The sequence below is a fragment of the Pogona vitticeps genome, chromosome 1 (assembly GCF_051106095.1).
Source record: "Pogona vitticeps strain Pit_001003342236 chromosome 1, PviZW2.1, whole genome shotgun sequence".
Classification (NCBI taxonomy): domain Eukaryota; kingdom Metazoa; phylum Chordata; class Lepidosauria; order Squamata; family Agamidae; genus Pogona; species Pogona vitticeps.
In genome coordinates this window covers 273,530,035-273,550,332 of record NC_135783.1, presented here as the reverse complement: position 1 = coordinate 273,550,332, position 20,298 = coordinate 273,530,035, and the positions used below count along the sequence as shown (strand labels likewise).

General features: G+C 41.1%; 1 protein-coding gene across 5 annotated transcripts in view; it reads left to right on the top strand.

Moving 5' to 3' along the window:
- Positions 1-20,298, top strand: part of METTL15 (methyltransferase 15, mitochondrial 12S rRNA N4-cytidine) — a 137,893-nt gene that overhangs the window by 107,301 nt on the left and 10,294 nt on the right. For all 5 annotated transcript variants that reach the window (XM_020790409.3, XM_020790407.3, XM_020790410.3 and 2 more), the window contains 2 exons: positions 6,078-6,269; positions 10,275-10,453. In XM_020790409.3, coding sequence (XP_020646068.3) covers positions 6,078-6,269; positions 10,275-10,453 — 371 coding nt within the window. The remainder of the gene's footprint in view (positions 1-6,077; positions 6,270-10,274; positions 10,454-20,298) is intronic.

Below are 20,298 nucleotides of genomic sequence, written 5' to 3'. Positions count from 1 at the left end.
GCCGCCGCTGGGGAGGAACGCAGGCAGGCAGATGGAGGAAAGAAAGTGGCGCGCGCTCGTGTGTCCGCCTCCCTTCTTTGTCCTCCTCCCCCCACACTTTCCCTCTTCCTCCTCCTCCCTCTTCTGCCGCCTCTGGGGAGGAACGCAGGCAGGCAGGCAGGCAGATGGAGGAAAGGAAGTGGCGCGTGCTCGTGTGTCCGCCCCCCTTTCCCTCTTCCTCCTCCTCCTCTTGCCCTCGGGCGATCGGCTGTTGCTGGACGCCCGAAATGGCCGCACGCGTTTCCGCGCCCTCCCCTCGCTTACCGAGGGCGCGAAAATGGCTGCCGGACCCCGGGAGCATCGCTGAACGGTGAGTTTTGGACCGATTTGGAACGCTCCAATGGCTTTTTTTTGTCCCGTTCAGCGATGTTTCGCTATAGCGAAGGTTAATCCGGAACGGATTAACCTCGCTATGCGAGGCACCACTGTATATTGAAGGTCACGTCTTTAGGCAGCGTAAATTAACAATAAATAAATATTCTTATCTTACTTGTCAGTTTAGAAAAGAGCTTCTGTTGATAGCTGCTGTCATTCCATCCCTTCTGTTCTCATTTTATGGAAGCGTCATACCTCCAACTGTCTTTTGCTGAGAATCACAGTTTTACTGATGTTTAACTGTGGAATTGTAACAATAATTTAGTTATTTCACTTGACCCCAGTCAACTCTCTCTCTAGGCTGATGAGGCTATTGTACCTCCACATAATATCTCTTGTTTTTAATCTTATGAGGATCAGTACTTTCATAAGATTCCTTTTAGTGAATTGTTTAGAAGCTGAGTGGTTGAGAAAAGATAAGACTGAGTTTCAAAGCCATCAGTCCTACTGATGTTATTTAAAAGATGTAACTGTAACTTCTTGGTTATTTTGCTCATTCCAGTGTCTGGTCACTACTACTACTACTACTACTACTACTACTACTACTACTACTACTACTACTACTACTACTACTACTACTACTACTACACCACACTCATACTCATACGGAGGCTTATCCAGTATCTTTTCAAAGTCCCTGAAGACCTTTTATTTTAATGTGCTCACACATTTAAAGATGTAACTATGTGTTGCTTTGTTAGCTAATGGTGTGGTTTTTTTCCCTATTCTATGTATTCTTTGTGTTTGTATTGTATTTGCTTCTATTTATATTTTACTGTGAGTGTCGTATACATTGGTGTGCAGTGTTAAAACTAACAGCATCAATAAGACCCTCCCAAGATTTTTTCTCCTGTGGTAGGAACTACTCATTTCAGATGACCTGCACTAAATTCTTAATTGTGGGTTATCTGAAAACAGTGTGGAAGTGCCTGTTTTACACATCCAATTTTAATGCAAATCTTCACCACAAAACAGGTTGTGGAACAATCCCCAGCCTGCGGGGTGGCCAGCAGCGGGAGGCTTCCTGGTGCTGTAAACAGTGCCAACAGTTTTAACCTGATTGCCATAAGTGGAAAAAAAGAGTATCTGAAGCTCCTCCTGGCCAAAACAATGTTGCCAGCCAACCTGAGGTAGCTAGGATGCCCACCGCCACCTGCACTGGTCGGGCAGTGATGCTGTTCTTGCCTGATGGGCAGCTGCAGCACCTCAGTTTTTGCCATATGTTAAGCTCAAACCTGGCAGTTTCAGTAGCTGGCATGTCTCCCAACACTGGATGGCAAGGGCAGAATACCTTGTGTGGTTTAAAAATGGCACCAGTACACACTTTTTAAAACTGCATCAGGGCTTGTGTCAAATTTTGCTTTCTGAACGTGTGGTTGTGCCCCTATTTCAGAAAAAGGGGCTAATTCAATACATTGGAAGAAGAGGATAGAACCTAGCATTGCATATGAGATCATTAACATCACACTTCTCCAAGGAAAAGTGGTGGAAGCAAACATATGTTTGTTCCTGAATAGTACATATGTATGTCTTGTCTCTCAAAGGTAAGCATATGATTATATATTCCTTTAACTTGTTGCTATAATAATTTCAACCATATATTCAGGATAATTTATATTCTAGCTGTCTGAAGGTTGTAGTATTATTAAACTATACAGTGCTGTCTATAGGCACTTGAAATTAAGTTTTCTCTAGTTCTTCATTCTGCACTAGGAAGGCATGAATGGCAGTTGTTAAATTTGAGAATATGAGATTCCCTTGCAGTATACTGTATATTAAAAGAAATTAAATTTTTTTTAAAAAAATCTTGCCTTTATCCATTTTCTTTATATTCAGAGTTTGATGACTGCTGGCAGAAACTGGAGTAACACAAAGATTAACCGGACCATAGTTACAGGATGTGATTGTATCTTAAATTGCAGAGTATTGTGGTGTTTGGATATGAATTTGTGCTTCATGAGATTTTTTGCATAAATGTAGCATATTCTGTCATCTGTGACACAATATTTTCCTATTAAAACAATTTTACATCACTACGATTCTTGCAGCAAATGTACCACTGAACGGTGGTATGCTATCCATGTTATCTAGGGGGCATTAAGAATAAGCCTTTTATGACTGGCATCCAGACTTTTCCTCTGGATAGTTGATGCATGAGAGGAATTTTTCTTAGTTACTCATATTCTGGCAGTTGTTCAGGTAAGTTCCTGAGGAATATTTTTGTTATTATGAAATAACAAATGCTGTTTTACTTCTGAGGATAAATTAGTTTCCAGAAAATCCAAAGCCATCAAGATTCTCATTTACTGAAGAAGAAACCATATTATGTGAGTATTAAGAGTGTTCTGAAGCCAAAATGAGGGTTTACCACACTTAGGTTTAAACGTCTGTGACTTTAGATTGCATAATTACCTGTAGGTAAACTATAAATGGATTCCCCATGTGGTGTAATGATAGAACAACAGACCAGGACTCTGGGGAACAGGGTTTGCATCCCCCCTTTTCAATGGAAACTCAATGGAAGGGTGGTAGTGGTAAAATCAGTCCTTAAATATCTCACTTCCCTTGAGAGCCCTGTTAGGGTTGCTATAAGTAATTTCAGGCTTGACAGCACAGAACACACACACACACACACACACACAAGCTATAAATATATCAAAAACTGATACCCTAGCCTGTGAGATGTATGCATTGTACCTAAATATAATGTTCTTCATATATGACAAACCATATCTTGTAAATTCTTATTCCTGCATCAATGAACAGCTAAAAGCCCTGTAGTAAGTCACAGCTGGAGTAGACCCATTGAATCAGTAGTGATTTGGTGAGGCAATTCCTATGTAAATACTCTTTATTCAATGGGCCAACTCTTGTTGTCAGACAAGGATGGATTCTGTCCCCTTATCTATTCAGCCTGTACACAGAACATATCATATGGAAAGCTGGACTAAATTGAGATGAGAGAGGAGTGAAAATTGTTGGAAGGAACATCAATAATTTAAGATATGCAGATGACATCATCTTACTGGCTGAAAGCAGCAATGATTTCATAGAGTCATAGAAAAGTGAAGTTGGAAGGGGCCTACAAAGCCATCAAGTCCAACCCTCTGCTCAGTGCAGGAATACAATCAAGGCATATCTGCCAGGTGATTATACAAGTTTTTCTTGAATACCTCCAGTTTTGGAGCACTCACCAACTCCTAAAGTAACTGGTTCCATTTGAAACGACTTTTAGTGAAAGTGAAATAAGAAAGTGCCAAAGAAGGACTGTAGGTGCACATTAAGAAGACTAAAATCAAAACTTCAGAAGAACAATACAACTTTAATATTGACAATGAAGAAATTGAAGTAATCAGAGATTTTGTATACCTTGGTCCAGTTAACAATCCAAATGGAGGCTGTAGCCAGGAAATCAGAAGCAAACTGAGTCTCGGGAAGGCAGCAATAAAGGAACTAGAAAAGATTATTAAATGTAAGGATGTGTTACTGGAGACCCAGACCAATATCATGTACACTAACTTACGTCTAATCACCATGTCTGAGTGTGAAAGTAAATCAAGTAAATAAAGCTGATTTGTTTGAAGTGTGACACTGGAGGAGAGTTTTGCGGAAAACTTGGACTGCCAGAAAAATGAACAAGTGGATCAAATCAAGCCTGAACTATCTCTGGAGGCAAAAAAGTTGAAACTGAGATTGTCCTGCTTTGGGCACTTCATAAGAAGAAAAAAATTCTCTGGAAAAGAAAATAAATAATGGTGGCAAAGGTGGAAGAAAAGCAGGGAGAGTAGAAGACCAAGCGCAAGATGGATTGACTCCCTAAAGAAAATAACAGACCTAAGTTTGCAAATGCTGACAATGTCTTGAGTTCTCTGCTATTCCTTTGAGATTCATAGATGTTCTAAGAAAATTCTTTCTTCGTTTTAATTTGAAAGGGGCATCTACTTGTTTTCCTAGGCTAAACTATACTACATTGGGTTGGTGAATTCATCTGCAGTATAGCATAGGGCCAAGGTTGTTGTTCATTGTGTTTGTGGTTGTGTACCCCAACACTTTCCCAATAGCTTTCAAATAATATTGTTACTAGTAGAGAGCTTTTATTTTGCATTTTGACCATTTCTTCTAGGTCAGTGTGCAATCCAAAGTAACACTTGGATATGGGGGGGGGGGGGTGTTGATCTAGTTGGGTTGTCTTTCATGTAACTTAATGTTTTCAAGACACCTGCTTGTTTCTGTCGCTGGAAGACACATATTGGAGTCTTAGAAATATTAGAAGGTTGAGTTTATGTTCTTTTGTATCATAATACATGCCAAATTCTGCTAATGCATCTGTTAGAAGATGTTCTATCATCTGGAAATTGTCCAAGTGAGCAGCAAGTGTGAGATCCTCAAAATAAAGAAAATTTCTGATGGCTTGTGGATATGGTTCATTGGTGATGTATAGGTGTTAAGCAGAAGAGGAACTTGTATATCATTATTTTGAGTCCTCCATCAACTGCATTAATCTTGAAAGCCGTTGAAAACTGTGATTTTGCAAAAAGAGTAACTATTACATTAGTTTTCTTATAAACCTTGGTTAGGTATGAGTTTTGAAGGGTACTTGGTGATGAATCATGGCCAGGAGGTCAATAAAGGCCACCTCAGAGATTTTTGTAGTTTCTAAGTCATTCTCATTTTGTTCCATTAGATTTATTCTGTACACTGCTTTGCTGGTCTAAAGTCAGCCTGTTGTGGGATGAGGAGTGGTTCCATTACTTCCATTAGATGGTTAAGAATCGTTTCTGGGAGGAAAAAGAAACTCATGTTGTGACACTGGCACACAGTCAGCTGATAAGGATTTTCCTTGTCTTGTGACATGTTATATTCAGCATCTATTTCTATTTTAAGATTATGCACAGTAATCTAACCTACTTGTACTTTATTATATGAGTTGAAGATGTTTTTAATATTTAAATGCAATTTAAAATCTCCCATAAATAATTACCTATTGCCAAGTATTTTTGACTTATTGTGAGTGGAATGAAAATTGTCTAAAAAGTATAATGAAGCTTTATCACTGAAGAAACGGAGGTGTGGTGTTAACTAGTCAAAAAAGTTGTATGAGACAGCTTGTTGGAAAACTGTGACTGAGTGCAAAGAGATGCAAAGGAGTGATTCCAGTGGATCTATCGTTATGCATAGTGATGGTCCCAATGTGTTTAACTATTCATTACAAGAACATTATATTTTATAGTTGTTGTATGTACACTCTCCAGAAAGAGCTCCTAATCCATGGGGCATGCTGTGAGTGAAATTATCGGAACCACTGTGTTAGCAGCTTTTTTTGCAGCAAGTAAAAAAAAGAAAATACCCTCCCCCCCAAAAAACATTACATCTTTCTGCTCAAGCTACATGCCCCAAATCTGTTATTAGCTTTCATGCTCTGTACACCCTACTGAAATAATTTATTTGAGAAGCTGGCAATGTTGTTTTCTGTTGATTCTGATAATAGAATTGTGGATTAGATGCCGAAGAATCCAGGATGAAATGATGTGTAAATATTGTTATCGGGATACTGGGATATGTATGTGTGTTCCTGTAATGAAGATCTCTCTCTCTCTCTCTCTCTCTCTCTCTCTCTCTCTCTCTCTCTCCCTCCCTCCCTCCCCCACCCATTATTATTGTAGGAAGAAAATCCAACCACTGCTTGGAAAGTTTAGTCAAGCAGAAGCATTGTTAACTTCAGCTGGAGTGCAGCCAAATAGTCTTGATGGCGTTCTTTTGGATGCTGGTTGCTCTTCTATGCAACTTGATACTCCAGAAAGAGGTTTTTCCCTAAAAAGAGATGGCCCTTTGGACATGAGGATGGATGGTGACAGGTACATATTGATAAAACTTTTCTTCCTCTGACAAGAAATCAATTTCTCAACAGCATGTTGAATTTAATTTCCTTTTCAGAGCTGTGATCACACTCCCATATATGTCTTTTGGCAAAATAGATTTTTTTAAAGTCTTCATTTAGGCACAGCTATTCTTCACCCCTCTACACTGGAGCACAGCAGATGTTCATAATAGTATTGGTTCTAAATCTTGCATTTAACATTAGTAGAGTGGATAATAATAAAGCAGTAGAGAACTGGTATGTTTGTAAAACTTGAAAATGTTGGTGAGGTCATTCCTATGTAAGCATCTTTTTCCTCAAGTTAAAAGATAGGTCTGTTAGACCAATGATGATTTTTTTTCCAGGAACTGTAATAAACTTTTCTTTAATTTGTATATTAAAATTTCTTTCAGGCATAGTCTGTTTGAAAATTATAGATAGTAGTTGCCTAGTAGGGACTTTGTGGCAAATGCTTTAATTTGCTTCTGTGATTTTAAGCCCATTTAAATTGTGTACTATATGCTTATATTCTGCAGTTGAATATAACCTGGCAAGTGTACACAACAATAAATGAAAAAGACACATTATTATGAAGAATTGTAAGGATAAAATCCCTGTGAGCTTATAGGACAAAATATTGAGGACAGCTTTGATGTCGGGGATGGTTCTGCCCACCTTCCCATCATCCCAAACTCAACCATAAGGAGGCTCCATCTTATTTAGTTATACAGTGGTGCCTCACAAGACGACATCAATCCGTTCCACGGTTAATGCCGTCCAGCGAAAATGTCGTCTTATGAGGCACGGTTTTCCATAGGAATGCATTGAAATTTAATTAATCACTTACCTCAGAACAGCAGGAAAAAGAGTGCCAAACAGCTCAGAGCTGGCACCCAGCAGGGAGCCGGCAGCCATTTTGTGCTCTTCTCCGCTCAAGCCTCTCCCCCTCCCCTCCTCACAGCTGATCAGTGCTGGATCTTAGAAGCTTCCCCAGGCTTCCCCAGCAGTTAAACAGGCAGTGGAAATGCAATGGGGAAGCCTCTGAAAGCTGCGCTTTGCTGGGGTGTTGGCAGGGGCAGGCCCGCCACCCCCTGCAGGCAAAGCGTGGCTTTCAGAAGCCTCCCGGGTACTTTCCCACTGCTGGCCAAGCCCTGGGAGGCTTCTGAAAGCGGCGCTTTGCCGCGGAGGGAGGCGGGCCTGCCCCTGCCCCCACCACCCCACCACCATCCCGGCAAAGCGCCACTTCAGAGGCTTCCCCAGTGCATTTCCACTGCCTGTTTACCTGCTGGTAAAGCCCAGAGAAGCCTCTGACACCCTGCGCCAATCAGCTGTGAGGCAGGGAGGGGGGTGGGAGCGGAGAAGAGCACCCACACCCCACCTGCCCACCAGCAAAGCACCACTGTCAGAAGCCTCCCAGGGCTTTGTCTTGCGAAAAAGGGCCATAGTTAAAATCGTCCTGTGAGGCACCAAAACCCTCGCTGGACCCAATCGTCCAGCAGGTTTTTCCGTCCCGCGAGGCAATCGTCTTGCGGGGCACCACTGTATTGTAAGAGACTGTGTACATATGATGTTATTATTGCTACCTTATGCTACTTTTCATTGTATTTTTGTATTATAGTTATATTTGGATATATCTGCTGGTGAGTGACCATAATAAAGGTCATCATCATTATCATCAAACATAATGCCATGTGCCCAGATTCTACTGCTTTATGCTGTCAATATTTGATATCATGACACAACTAGAAGTAGAAACAATCCACTTTCAGTCCTCTCACCGAAAGAAAAAAGAAAAGAAAAAACAAACAAACCCTCAGTTGTTGAGTAAAAGAAAATGGTCAGGAAACCATTAGAAGATTTCTGATAGACAAACTAGAGATTCTACTTTGATAATACTGTACCTAATACATATTGTTACATGGTAGGAGAGCAGTGGTCCCATTTTGTGCACAGATTTATAATACAGGTAGAATGAATAAATAAATTTGAGACAGCTGTAAGAATGGTTTAACCAAAGAAATTTGCAAGAAAGTATGTGTATACCAAAATCAGGCTATTATATCCAAGAAAGCCATAATAGCCTAAGACATTATTAGGATATTATTATAAATACTAAATATATGCAGTTTGAAATCAAGATATATGTATTCAGCATTGAGAATTATTAAGTATTAATAGATTACTAAAGGACATGGTAGATTTTCTGTAACTCAAAACACAACCAGTTTTGCGTCAGAAATAAAGAAGCTGTAGCCTTGTTGAAGCTGACTTATTTGATACTGTTGAAAAGAGAGTTGTTGTGGTGGTTTTTAAAGAAGATTAGATAAAAGAATTAGAGTAAAGAGACAATGCAAATATTTAGTTCTAGCCATCACTGGGCATCCATTCATTAAAGAATTCATTTTCTCAGTTTCGTTCCCCCCCCCCCCCCCAAATACTATTTTTGTAGTTATTGCACAGTTTTAAACCCATCCAGTATAAACTTGAACTGCTTTGGCAGCTGCCATTCAACCTGAATCTTTGGGTTGTGTTTTGTTGCCTTTTTAAAAAATATATCAAAAAGAAAAGGAAATCAATATCATTAAAGAGTGAAATCCAGTGGAAAGAGAAGCCTTGTGGCGCAGTAATTAAACTGCAATATTGTGACCAAAACTCTGAACACAGCCTAGTTTCAATCACGGGTAGCCAGCTTGAGGTTCACTCAGCCTTCCAAGGTCAGTAAACTGAGTGCCTAGCTTGCAGGGGTGGGAGGGGGGCAAGGCATGGTCTGCATAATTAAATTGTAAACCACAAGAGAGTGCTTTAAGCACTATGGAACAGAATATAAGCAGCATACTTCACTTTTTTGGGGGTGGGGATGATTTCCTGGCTGGAGCTGCCAAGGCACTTCAGAGTCCTGTCCCAAAGAGCTAGGGAATACTTCTAAGCCAGGTTTCCCTAGGTAGAATAGAAGTCTGGTCATGGGTATCAAACGAGATTTAGGCCAGTTCCATTTCACACAATAGCTTCTACTCTGTAATTTGTGGCATATCTAAATTTGCATATGCATTTTCCTTATTACTCTAGAACTCTCCTGAACTATAAAACTAATAATAATATAGTATCATCAAATCATTTCTGACTTGTAGTATGACAAAAAAAAAAACAGTCTGCATGGCAGTGTCCTTGTAGAACAATAACATCTATAAAATTGAGATGACTAAGTTATCTCTTTCGCATTGCCCTTTTGTAATAACTCTGGTAGGTTCAGATGTTCTAGTGTTTACATGTGGTAGCCTTGCCTACAAGCAGCACTTCAGACTCTCAATCAGAAGCAATACATACATAGCAGTCTTTGTATTTCTTGAAAACATAAATGAAAAAAATGTTGCCCATTCCCTGTATTCTGGGAATGTTATCCAGGTTGATAATTTCTACTGTGATTCTTAGAAAGATGTAGTATTTCTGAATTGTGAGACCTTTAAGTGATCATTAAGTACCTCACATTTTCTTCACAGAAGATCATTTTTCACAACACCAGATGTGCAAGAAAAGGTCACAGAGATTAAGGTTCTCCGTTTTGATCAGGAAATAGATCAAGCAATGTGATGTCTTTGGGAAAATATAAACTTGTAAAATGAATTTGTGTTCTGGGATTATGCAAGTAAAGGCAATCTTAGCAGTAGTTTGCCTTTTTGAATTATACTTGAGCTTCAGTTCTGCTCTTTTTAATCGGATTCTTATAATGTAGAGTTAATGATAGAAAGAGGTCTCAACAATTCTTTGTAGCTGATTAATATTAGAAAGTCCAGGTGATGAGAAAAAGCATCAATATACATAAATAATATGAAAATTTATAAAATAGAAGCTATTTCTGCTTTAAAATGATTTCTCCTTATTGTAGAATCTCAGAAGCACTTGTATGCAGTGTGTGTGTTTGACTTTATGTCTCAGTGCTGTGAAGCTTTACCCCTTGTCAATGAAAGCTGACGTCAGTGAACTAATTGGCTGTTCTTGTGCGTAGGTATCCTGACATGCCCACCGCTGCGGATGTTGTGAATGCTTTAGATCAACAGGAGCTTGCGTCCATCCTGAGAACATACGGGGAGGAGAAGCACGCCAGGAAAATAGCTATAGCAATTGTTCAGGCACGCAGTATCTACCCCATCACCAGAACCCAGCAGCTTGCCAGCATTGTTGCAGGTATTCTCATTAATTCTGAGCAGTGTCTGAAGGAGAAAAAAAATATATTAATCCACCATGTCCCAGAGGGATCTATTTGTACTTGAAATCATGCAGGATCTAATCTTGTCTATCCTATTCTGATGTCAGCACTTTTTCCATGTGCTTTGTCTTCTTCTTCTTCTTTGAAGCTGATTCGTGTAATTATAGACTTCACAAGAAGACTAATATGTTTGCCGACCAAGGTGAAACCTTGCAACGACAAGAGCAGAGGAATATTTTATCACTGCTGAAAAAACCACAACTATCAGAAGTAACAGCGTCTCTGTCTTAATTCAAACACTGTAATGTTATCAACTAAGTGATTTCTCTGTTTTTAGGACAAAATGATCAATAGGATATAACAATAAGACTTATTGAGACATTTAATTCTGGTGGCTGAGTGTTCCCTATTCCCCACATAAAACTGCCTGGACACTTAAGATTGATAGTGGTCAAAAACTGGTTGTTTTCTGTCCTGGTACTGTCCTTTGAAATTCTATTGCTCAGGAGTTTTGCCAGGGACTGGTTTTGTTTTGTTTTTTTCCATGCCAAATGAACTCCTTTTTTATTTCCCCATGATTTTCAGTTGTCCCCATGCTTGCTGTGATCGGTTGGATTATTTAGAATTTTTTTTAATCCTCATTCTGTAGGCCATTCTAAGAATTTTGGCTGGTGAACAAGTAAAAAGCAAATAAAGTTTGGACCAATAAACTTTGGAGATGTCAAGGATTAAACCTGATATCTCTTGTATGCAGAATATACTGTATTTTTCCACGTATAAAACAACACTTTTTCCTTAAATAATTTGAGAAAAAATTCAGGGTTATTTTATACAGTACATGGAAAGCAGCTCTTTATCGCTGCCTTTTGCGAAGGTACAGGCTTAGCAAACAGCAAGGGGAGGTGTTGCTCCCTTCCTTTTTGCTAAGCTCCATGCCTTCTCAAAAGTCAAGGGCATGGGTGCGCGGGGCTTTAGCAAAAAGGAAGGGGAGGCATTGCTGCCTTTTTTGATAAGCTCCGTGCCTTCTCAAAAAGCAAGGCAAGGGTGTGTGGGGCTTTAGCAAAAAAGAAGGGGAGGCGTTGCTCCCTTCCTTTTTGCTAAGCTCCATGCCTTCTCAAAAGGCAAGGAAAAGCAGCAGTCACTTTGACAGCCGCTTTCCTTGCCTTTTGCCAAGGCACGGGGCTCAGCAAAAAGGGAGTCTTTTGATCCCTGCTTTTTCTAATTTGGGGTTAGAAAAGGGGGGTTGTTTTATACATTGGGTCATCTTATAAACAGAAAACTATAGTAGACACCACCACATTGTGATCCAGGAGAAAACTATTTCTTCCTTATATTATGGGGATGAAACTTCTTAGTATAGTAATCAAGTTTCTGTAAGACAGTGAATATAGTGTTATTAAAGCTGTCTCAGGTCTTTCCCTCTTCATCTAGTGAGAAATTGTCCACTTAGGTAACAATGGCAGTTAATTTCCGGTAGGTAGGTAGGTAGGTAGGTAGGTAGGTAGGTAGGTAGGTAGGTAGGTAGGTAGGTAGGTAGGTAGGTAGGTAGGTAGGTAGGTAGGTAGGTAGGTAGGTAGGTAGGTAGGTAGGTAAACTTTATGACAGATTATGGAAAACTGCACATTACTTATTTTGTAAATTTTGAGGATTTTTTATATTTTGAGGGTTTTGTGTATAGATAACCTAGTCAGATTATACAATTTGTCTTCACACTTTCATAGTTGCAATTAGCCGTGGGCACAGACTGGGAAAAGAAGAGGACAATTTCTCACAATTCGTAATTTGTCAAGGTCTTTGAATCACAAATTTATGATTTTTTATCTGACAAATAAATGTGTTGATTTGTCTTTCTTTTAAAATGCTATAAAGTGCCCTCTCAGGTGCCTAGAAACAGCAACTCTGCAGGGAATCTTCCTCTGATTCTTCTCTATAAAACCCGCAAGTTTGGTGAAGTTTGGGTGTAGGATGTTCAATTTATACACCCACAAAGTGGGGTCCCCTAGGAAAGTGACAGAGGCAGCTGGCATAATTCACCATGAGGCACAGAGATGGTTGGAAGAGATGTACTCTAGTTTGCCACCAGGCACAGAGGTGGATGGCATTGAGGTAGTCTGGTTTGCCTCGAGGCATGGAGGTGTTAGATGTAGTTTAGTTTGCCACCAGACATGGATAGCATTAAAGTAGTTTGCTTTGCCTCCAGTCAAAGCACAGAGGTGTTTGGAAGACCAGGTTTCTTCTTCTACCCCCTGGGTTAGAGGAATGAATAGCAGGGAAATTGAGGCTGGCTGCCATAGACGGAATTATGTTTTGCACCGAGGCACAGAATAGCATTGAGGGAGGGATTGCCTCCAGATACAGAGGCGTTAGACGTACTTTGATTTTTCACCTGGCACAGAGGCATTTGGCATTGAGGTAGGGTTTCTATTCAGGTACAGAGGTGTTAGACATTATTTAGTGTTGTGGAACAGATTATTACGCAAGTACCTAGAAAACAATGCAGTAATAACTAGAAGCCAACACAAATTTGTCAAGAACGAATCTTGCCAGACTAACCTGATTTGATTTTTTTGATCAGGTAGCCTCCCTGATAGACAGAGGGAATGCAGTAGACAAAATACATCTTGACTTGAGCAAAGCTTTTGACAAACTGTCCCATGGTATTCTGATTAGCAAACTAACTAGTTGTGGGCTGGATTGAACAACTGTCAGGTGAATACAGAGTTGGCTACAGAATCATACTCAAAGGGTGGTGATTAATGGCTCCTATTCATACTGGGTGGAAGTAACAAGTGAGGTACCCCAGTATTAGGTCTCGTGCTCTTTTTATTTTTAACATGTTTATTAATGACCTGGATCAGGGGTTGCATGGAATCAGATTTGTGGATGACACAAAATTGAGTGGACTAGCTAATACCCAGGAAGACAGAAACAAATCCAAAATGATCTGGATAGGCTTGAGCATTGGGCTGAAAACAACAGAATTAAATTCAGCAGGGATAAGTGGAAAGCACTGCACCTAGGAAAAAGAAACCACACAGTTACAAAATAGGAGATACCTGGCTCAGAAATATTACAATCAAGAAGAACCTTGGAATCGTCATAGATCACAAGCTGACATGAGTCACCAGTGTGATGTGGCTACAAAAAAGGTAAATGATATTTTAGGCTGAATTAACGGAAGTATAGTCTCCAAATCCCTCTCTGTTCAGCACTGGTTAGGCCTCATCTTGAGTATTGTGTCCAGTTCTGGTCACCTCACTTCAAGAAGAATGCTAACAAATTGGAACAAGTGTAGAAGAGAGCAACAAGGATGATCAGGGGGCTGCAAACCAAGCCTTGTGAGGAAAGACTGAAAGAACTGGCCATGATTAGCCTTGAGAAAGAAGACTGAGGGTTGATATGATGGCACTTTTCAAATATTTGAAAAGCTGTCATACAGAGGAGGGGCAGGATCTGTTCTCGATCATCCCAGAATACAGAACATGCAACAATGGTCTCAAGTTACAGGAAGCCAGATTTCGGTTGAGTATTAGGAAAAACTTCCTAACCGTTAGAGCAGTACAGCCATGGAATAATTTACCTTGAGAGGTGGTGAGTGCTCCAACACTGGAGGCATTCAAGAGAAATTTAGACAAACACCTGTCAGATATCCTTTGATTTTTCCCTCCCTGTGGACTTTTAACGACTAAACACATACACACACGTGGACTTTTAAGAAGCAATTTAAGATATTGTTTTTCAGGGAGGCTTTCCACACCAACCCGAGCTGACCTCCTTTCTCCCCCCCCCCTTCTCTTCATCTTCCCTCTTCCTCTTCCCTCCCCTCTTTTCTTCCATCTGCTCTTAGATTAATCAGTGCCATCTGGTTTTCTTTTTCTTTCATTTTTTTAAAGGATTTTTCTTACCAGTTTTAATATTTCTATTTTCATTTGTGTTTTCTTTTTTATGAGATTGTAATCTGCCCAGAGTAGTTTAGTTTAGTTTAGTTTAGTTGATTTATACCCCGCCTATTTGGCCCAAAGGACCACTCTAGTTCTACGACACTAATGGGAATGGGATAGAAATTGAATGAATGGATGAATGACTGAATGAATGAATATTCTTACCTTGAGCATGGGGTTGGACTTGTCGACTTTATAGGGCCCTCCAATTTCATGACCCTAAGATTCTGTGATAGTTCGCCAGGCACAGAGGCATTTGACATTGAGGTAGGGTTTGCCTCCAGGCACAGAGGCATTTGGAAGAGCAGGTTACTTCTTCTCCCCCCCCCCCCGGGTTAGAAGAATGATTGGCAGGGACATTGAGGCAGTCCAGCATAAACAGAATGCTCATGCTGCCAGTCCTAGCAATCCCTGCGGCTGTCCTTTTGGAAGGAGGTGCCTCCTTCTGACTCCCCACTTCTCTCCCTGGGGCTGCTGTCTTCCTCCCCACAAATGATGGTGACAAAAAGCCTTCCCGAGACAGAAGCCTCAGGTGGTGCCTCTCCAGAAGTTGGTAGAGGGAGGTGGATGATAGATGCCTGGGGTCTGGCACCCTCTGGACCACCACAAGGCAGGTGTAGCGCACCAGCCATTGGGTCGTTGTTCACCATGGTGAAATGATCCAACAGGGCCCCTCTGCCCTGTTTGCCACTATGATGACCCACTGCCTGAGTAACGATGGGGGAAAGGAGCAGTAAATCTAATCATCGTTTAGTCGTATCCGACTCTTCGTGACCCCATGGACCAGAGCACGCCAGGCCCCCCTATCTTCCACTGCCTCCTGGAGTTGTGTCAAATTCATACTGGTAGCTTTGATGACACTGTCCAACCGTCTCATCCTCTCTCGTCCCCTTCTCCTCTTGCCTTCACACTTTCCTAACATCAAGGTCTTTTCCAAGGAGTCTTCTCTTCTCATGAGATGGCCAAAGTATTGGAGTCTCAGCTTCAGGATCTGTCCTTCCAGTGAGCACTCAGGGTTGATTTCATTTAGAATTGATAGGTTAGTTCTCCTTGCAGTCCAGGGGACTCTCAAGAGCCTCCTCCAACACCACAATTCAAAAGGATCAATTCTTCGGCGGTCAGCTTTATGGTCCAGCTGTCACTTCCATACATCACTACAGGAAAAACCATAGCTTTGACTATGCGGACCTTTGTTGGCAAGGTGATGTCTGTGCTTTTTAGGATGCTTTCAAGGTTTGTCATCGCTTTCCTCCCAAGAAGCAAGCGCCTTTTAATTTCGTGGCTGCTGTCTCCATCTGCAGTGATCATGGAGCCCAAGAAACTAAAATCTGTCACTGCCTCCATATCTTCCCCTTCTATTTTCTAGGAGGTGATGGGACCAGTGGCCATGATCTTAGTTTTTGGATGTTGAGCTTCAGACCGTTTTTTGCACTCTCTTTCACCCTCATTACAAGGTTCCTTAATTCCTCCTCACTTTCTGCCATCAGAGTGGTATCATCTGCATATCAGAGGTTGTTGATATTTCTTCCGGCAATCTTGATTCCGGCTTGGGATTCCTCCAGTCCAGCCTTTCGCATGATGTATTCTGCATATAAGTTGAATAAGCAGGGGGGAAATATGCAGCCTTGTCGTACTCCTTTCCCAATTTTGAACAAATCAGTTGTTCCATATCCAGTTCTAACTGTTGCTTCCTGTCCCACGTATAGGTTTCTCAGGAGACAGATAAGGTGGTCAGGCACTCCCATTTCTTTAAGGACTTGCCATAGTTTGTTGTGGTCCACACAGTCAAAGGCTTTTGCATAGTCAATGAAGCAGAAGTAGATGTTTTTCTGGAACTCTCTGGCTTTCTCTATAATCCAGCGCATGTTAGCAATTTGGTCTCTAGTTCCTCTGCCCCTTCGGAATCCAGGTTGTACCTCTGGGAGTTCTCGGTCCACATACTGCTGGAGACTGCCTTGTAGGATTTTGAGCATAACCTTGCTAGCGTGTGAAATGAGTGCAATTGTACTTTAGTTGGAGCATTCTTTGGCACTGTCCTTCTTTGGAATTGGGATGTAGACTGATCTTTTGCAATCCTCTGGCCTCTGTTGAGTTTTCCAAACTTGCTGGCATATTGAATGTAGCACCTTAACAGAGTCATCTTTTAAGATTTTAAATAGTTCAACTGGAATGCCATCACCTCCACTGGCCTTGTTGTTAGACAAGCTTTTTAAGGCCCACTTGACTTCACTTTCCAGGATGTTTGGCTCAAGGTCTGCAACCACATTATCTGGGTGGCCAGGGTATCCAAATCTTTCTGGTATAATTCCTCTGTGTATTCTTGCCACCTCTTCTTGATGTCTTCTGCTTCTGTGAGGTCTCTCCCATTTTTGTCCTTTATCATGTTCATCTTTGCACAAAATGTTTCTCTAATATCTCCAATTTTCCTGAACAAATCTCTGGTTTTTCCTTTTCTATTATTTTCCTCGATTTCTTTGTGTTGTTCATTTAAGAAGGCCCTCTTGTCTCTCCTTGCTATTCTTTGGAAGTCTGCATTCCATTTTCTGTAACTTTCCCTATCTCCCTTGCATTTTGCTTCCCTTCACTTCTCTGCTATTTCTAAGGCCTCATTGGACATCCACTTTGCTTTCTTGCATTTCCTTTTCTTTGGGATGGTTTGGTTGCTGCCTCCTGTACAATGTTACGAGTCTCTATCCAAAGTTCTTCAGGCACTTTGTCCACCAAATCGAGTTCCTTAAATCTGTTCTTCACTTCCACTGTGTATTCATAAGGGATGTCGTTTAGATTATACCTGAGAGGCCCAGTGGTTTTTCCTACTCTCTTCAGTTTAAGCTTGAATTTTGCTATAGGAAGCTGATGATCAGAGCCACAATCAGCTCCAGGCCTTGTTTTTGCTGACTGTATTGAGCTTCTCCATCTTTGGCTGCAGAGAATATAATCAATCTGATTTCAGTATTGCCCATCTGGTGATTTCCATGTGTAGAGTCGCCTCTTGTGTTGTTGGAAAAGAGTGCTTGTGATGACCAGCTTGTTCTCTTGACAAAACTCTATTAGCCTTTGTCCTGCTTCGTTTTGAACTCCAAGGCCATACTTCCCTGTTGTTCCTTTTATCTCTTGACTCCCTACCTTAGCATTCCAGTCCCCTATAATGTGAAGAACATCTTTCTTTGGTGTCAGTTCTAGAAGGTGTTGTAAGTCTTCATAAAATTGATCAGTTTCAGTCTCCTCAGCATTGGTGGTTGGTGCATAAACTTGGATTACTGTGATGTTGAAAGGTCTGCCTTGGATTCGTATTGACATCATTCTATCATTTTTGAGATTATATCCCATTACAGCTTTTCCCACTCTTTTGTTGACTATGAGGGCTACTACTCCATTCCTTCTACGGGATTCTTGCCCACAATAGTAGATATGATAATCATCTGAATTGAATTCGCCCATTCCTGTCCATTTTAGTTCACTGACACCCAGGATGTCAATGTTTATTCTTGCTATCTCCTGCTTGACCACATCCAGCTTCCCAAGGTTCCTATACAGTATTTTCTTTGCTGCATCAGACTTTCCTTTCACTTCCAGGCGCGTCCACAGCTGAGCATCCTTTCGACTTTGGCCTAACCACTTCATTAGCTCTGGAGCTGCTTGTCCTTGTCCTCCGCACTTCCTCTGTAACATGTTGGACGCCTTCCGACCTGAGGGGCCCATCTTCCAGCGTCATATCTTTTAGCCTTTTGTTTCTGTTCATGGGGTTTTCTTGGCAAGAGATACTGGAGTGGTAGTGCCAGTTCCTACTCCAAGTGGATTGCGTTTAGTCAGAACTCTCCACTGTGACCTGTCCGTCTTGAGTGGCCCTGCATGGCGTAGCCCATAGCTTCCCTGAGTTACTCAAGCTCCTTCGCCACGACAAGGCAGCAATCCGTGAAGGGGGGTAAATCTAATAGTATACCACTAAATAATTAAATAGGCATCCAGTCCCCCCCAAAAAAGCATTGTGGAATTAATGGGGGGGAGAGTAAATACACACAGAGAGACAGAGAGAGAGAGAGAGAGAGAGAGAGAGAGAGAGAGATCACCCTGACTAAAGAAAGCCCTCCCCAGTGTCCCACTAATGAAACTAGTGAGGAAAAAAGTTTTTAAAATTGAATATGTGTTTTTGAAGCACACTGGCTGATTTGTCCCTTAATTTTTAATAGAAGAATTAAGGTCCTTGCTTCCACTTCATGTTTATATATAAATCAAACACTCTTGAAAACTTTCCTCTCAGCTTTTCTGAATGTTAAAAACCCCTTAGAGTGCTCACTACTAGAAAAACCTGGAGAGCGTTGCTATAAATCACAACTGACTTGATGACACATTGTGTATGTGTGTGTGTGTGTGTGTGTGTGTGTGTGTGTGTGTGTGTGTGTGTGATTGGTTCATTTGTTTATACCACCTTTTCAGAATTAGTTGTGGTGGATTAATGAAAATGGACAGACATCAAAACATGCAAAAGCAAAAAACCATACCACAACAAGTAAAACAGGGTGTTCCATTTCCAGTACAGTGGTGCCTTGCATAACGAGTGCACCGTTTAACGACGAATTCGCATAGCGATCTGTTTTTTGGGATTGCTAATGCGATCGCATATTGATGGTTCCAGTGGGCAAAAATCGCTTTTCGACAATCAGTAAGCGTTTCGCATTGCAATGTCGGGGGAAGAGCTGATCGGCGGTTCCAAAATGGACGCCGGAAGACCCAAAATGGCCATGCCCAGCATTTTCGCGCCCTGCCCTCGCTTACCGAGGGCGCGAAAATGCCTGCGCTATGGAGGAACATCGCTGAACGGTGAGTTTGGGGCCCATTGGAACGCATTAAACGAAGTTTAATGTGTTCCAGTGGGTTTTTCTATTCCGTTTAGCAATGTTTCCGAATAGCGATGGTTAATCCGGAATGGATTAACCTCGCTATGCGGGGCACCACTGTAGTTCAAAATAACCAGCAATACAATTTTTTTGCCTTTTTAAAATATTTTAAATGTGGATATCTGGCATAGAAAACTGTGTTGAAGGAATATTCCAGAGACAGGGTGTCATGAAAAATTGTGTTTTCCAGTTATCAATGGCCTAACACCAACAGATAGGGAAGTCTGAAAATGACTAGATAATTTTAGACTACAAACAAACTGAGAAATCCAGATTCCGAAATTGGAGGTTTGTAGCTAAACATCAGTGCCTAGGTGAACTGATGAAATATAATTTATATATAATTCACTAAGTCAGCAGCAGTGTGACTGCATTTTGATTTTTGAACAAATGTATGTTTTTGAACGATGTTCAAGGGCAACCCAGTTTATAAGGTGTGGACCTAATCAAGCATGGTTGCTACCATTACTTTCTTACAACAATCCATTACAGTGGTACCTCAACTTAAGAACTTAATCCATATTGGGACTGTGTTCTTAAGTCGAAATGTTCTTAAATCGAAGCACCATTTCCTATAGGAATGCATTGCGAACCATTTAATCCAGGGGTAGGCAAAATACGGCCCTCCAGATGTTGCTGAACTGCAACTCCCATAATTCCTAGCCTACACAGCCAGTAGTGAGGAGATTTGGGACTAGCCCATACAGCCAATAGTGTGAGGAGAATTGGGCCTAGCCCACACAGTGAGGAATGTTGGGATTTGCAGTTCAGGAACATCTGGAGGGCCGCACTTTGCCCAGGTCTGATTTAATCCATATCTGCTGGATAGGGTTTTTTCTCTCTCTTTTTTGGTTCTTAAGTTGAGGCTCCGTTCTCAAGTCAAAGCAACTTTTTGCGAACGAGTCGTTCTTAACTCAAATCGTTCGTATGTAGGGACATTCTCAAGTCGAGGTACCACTGTATTAAAACTGCTATCTACCATTG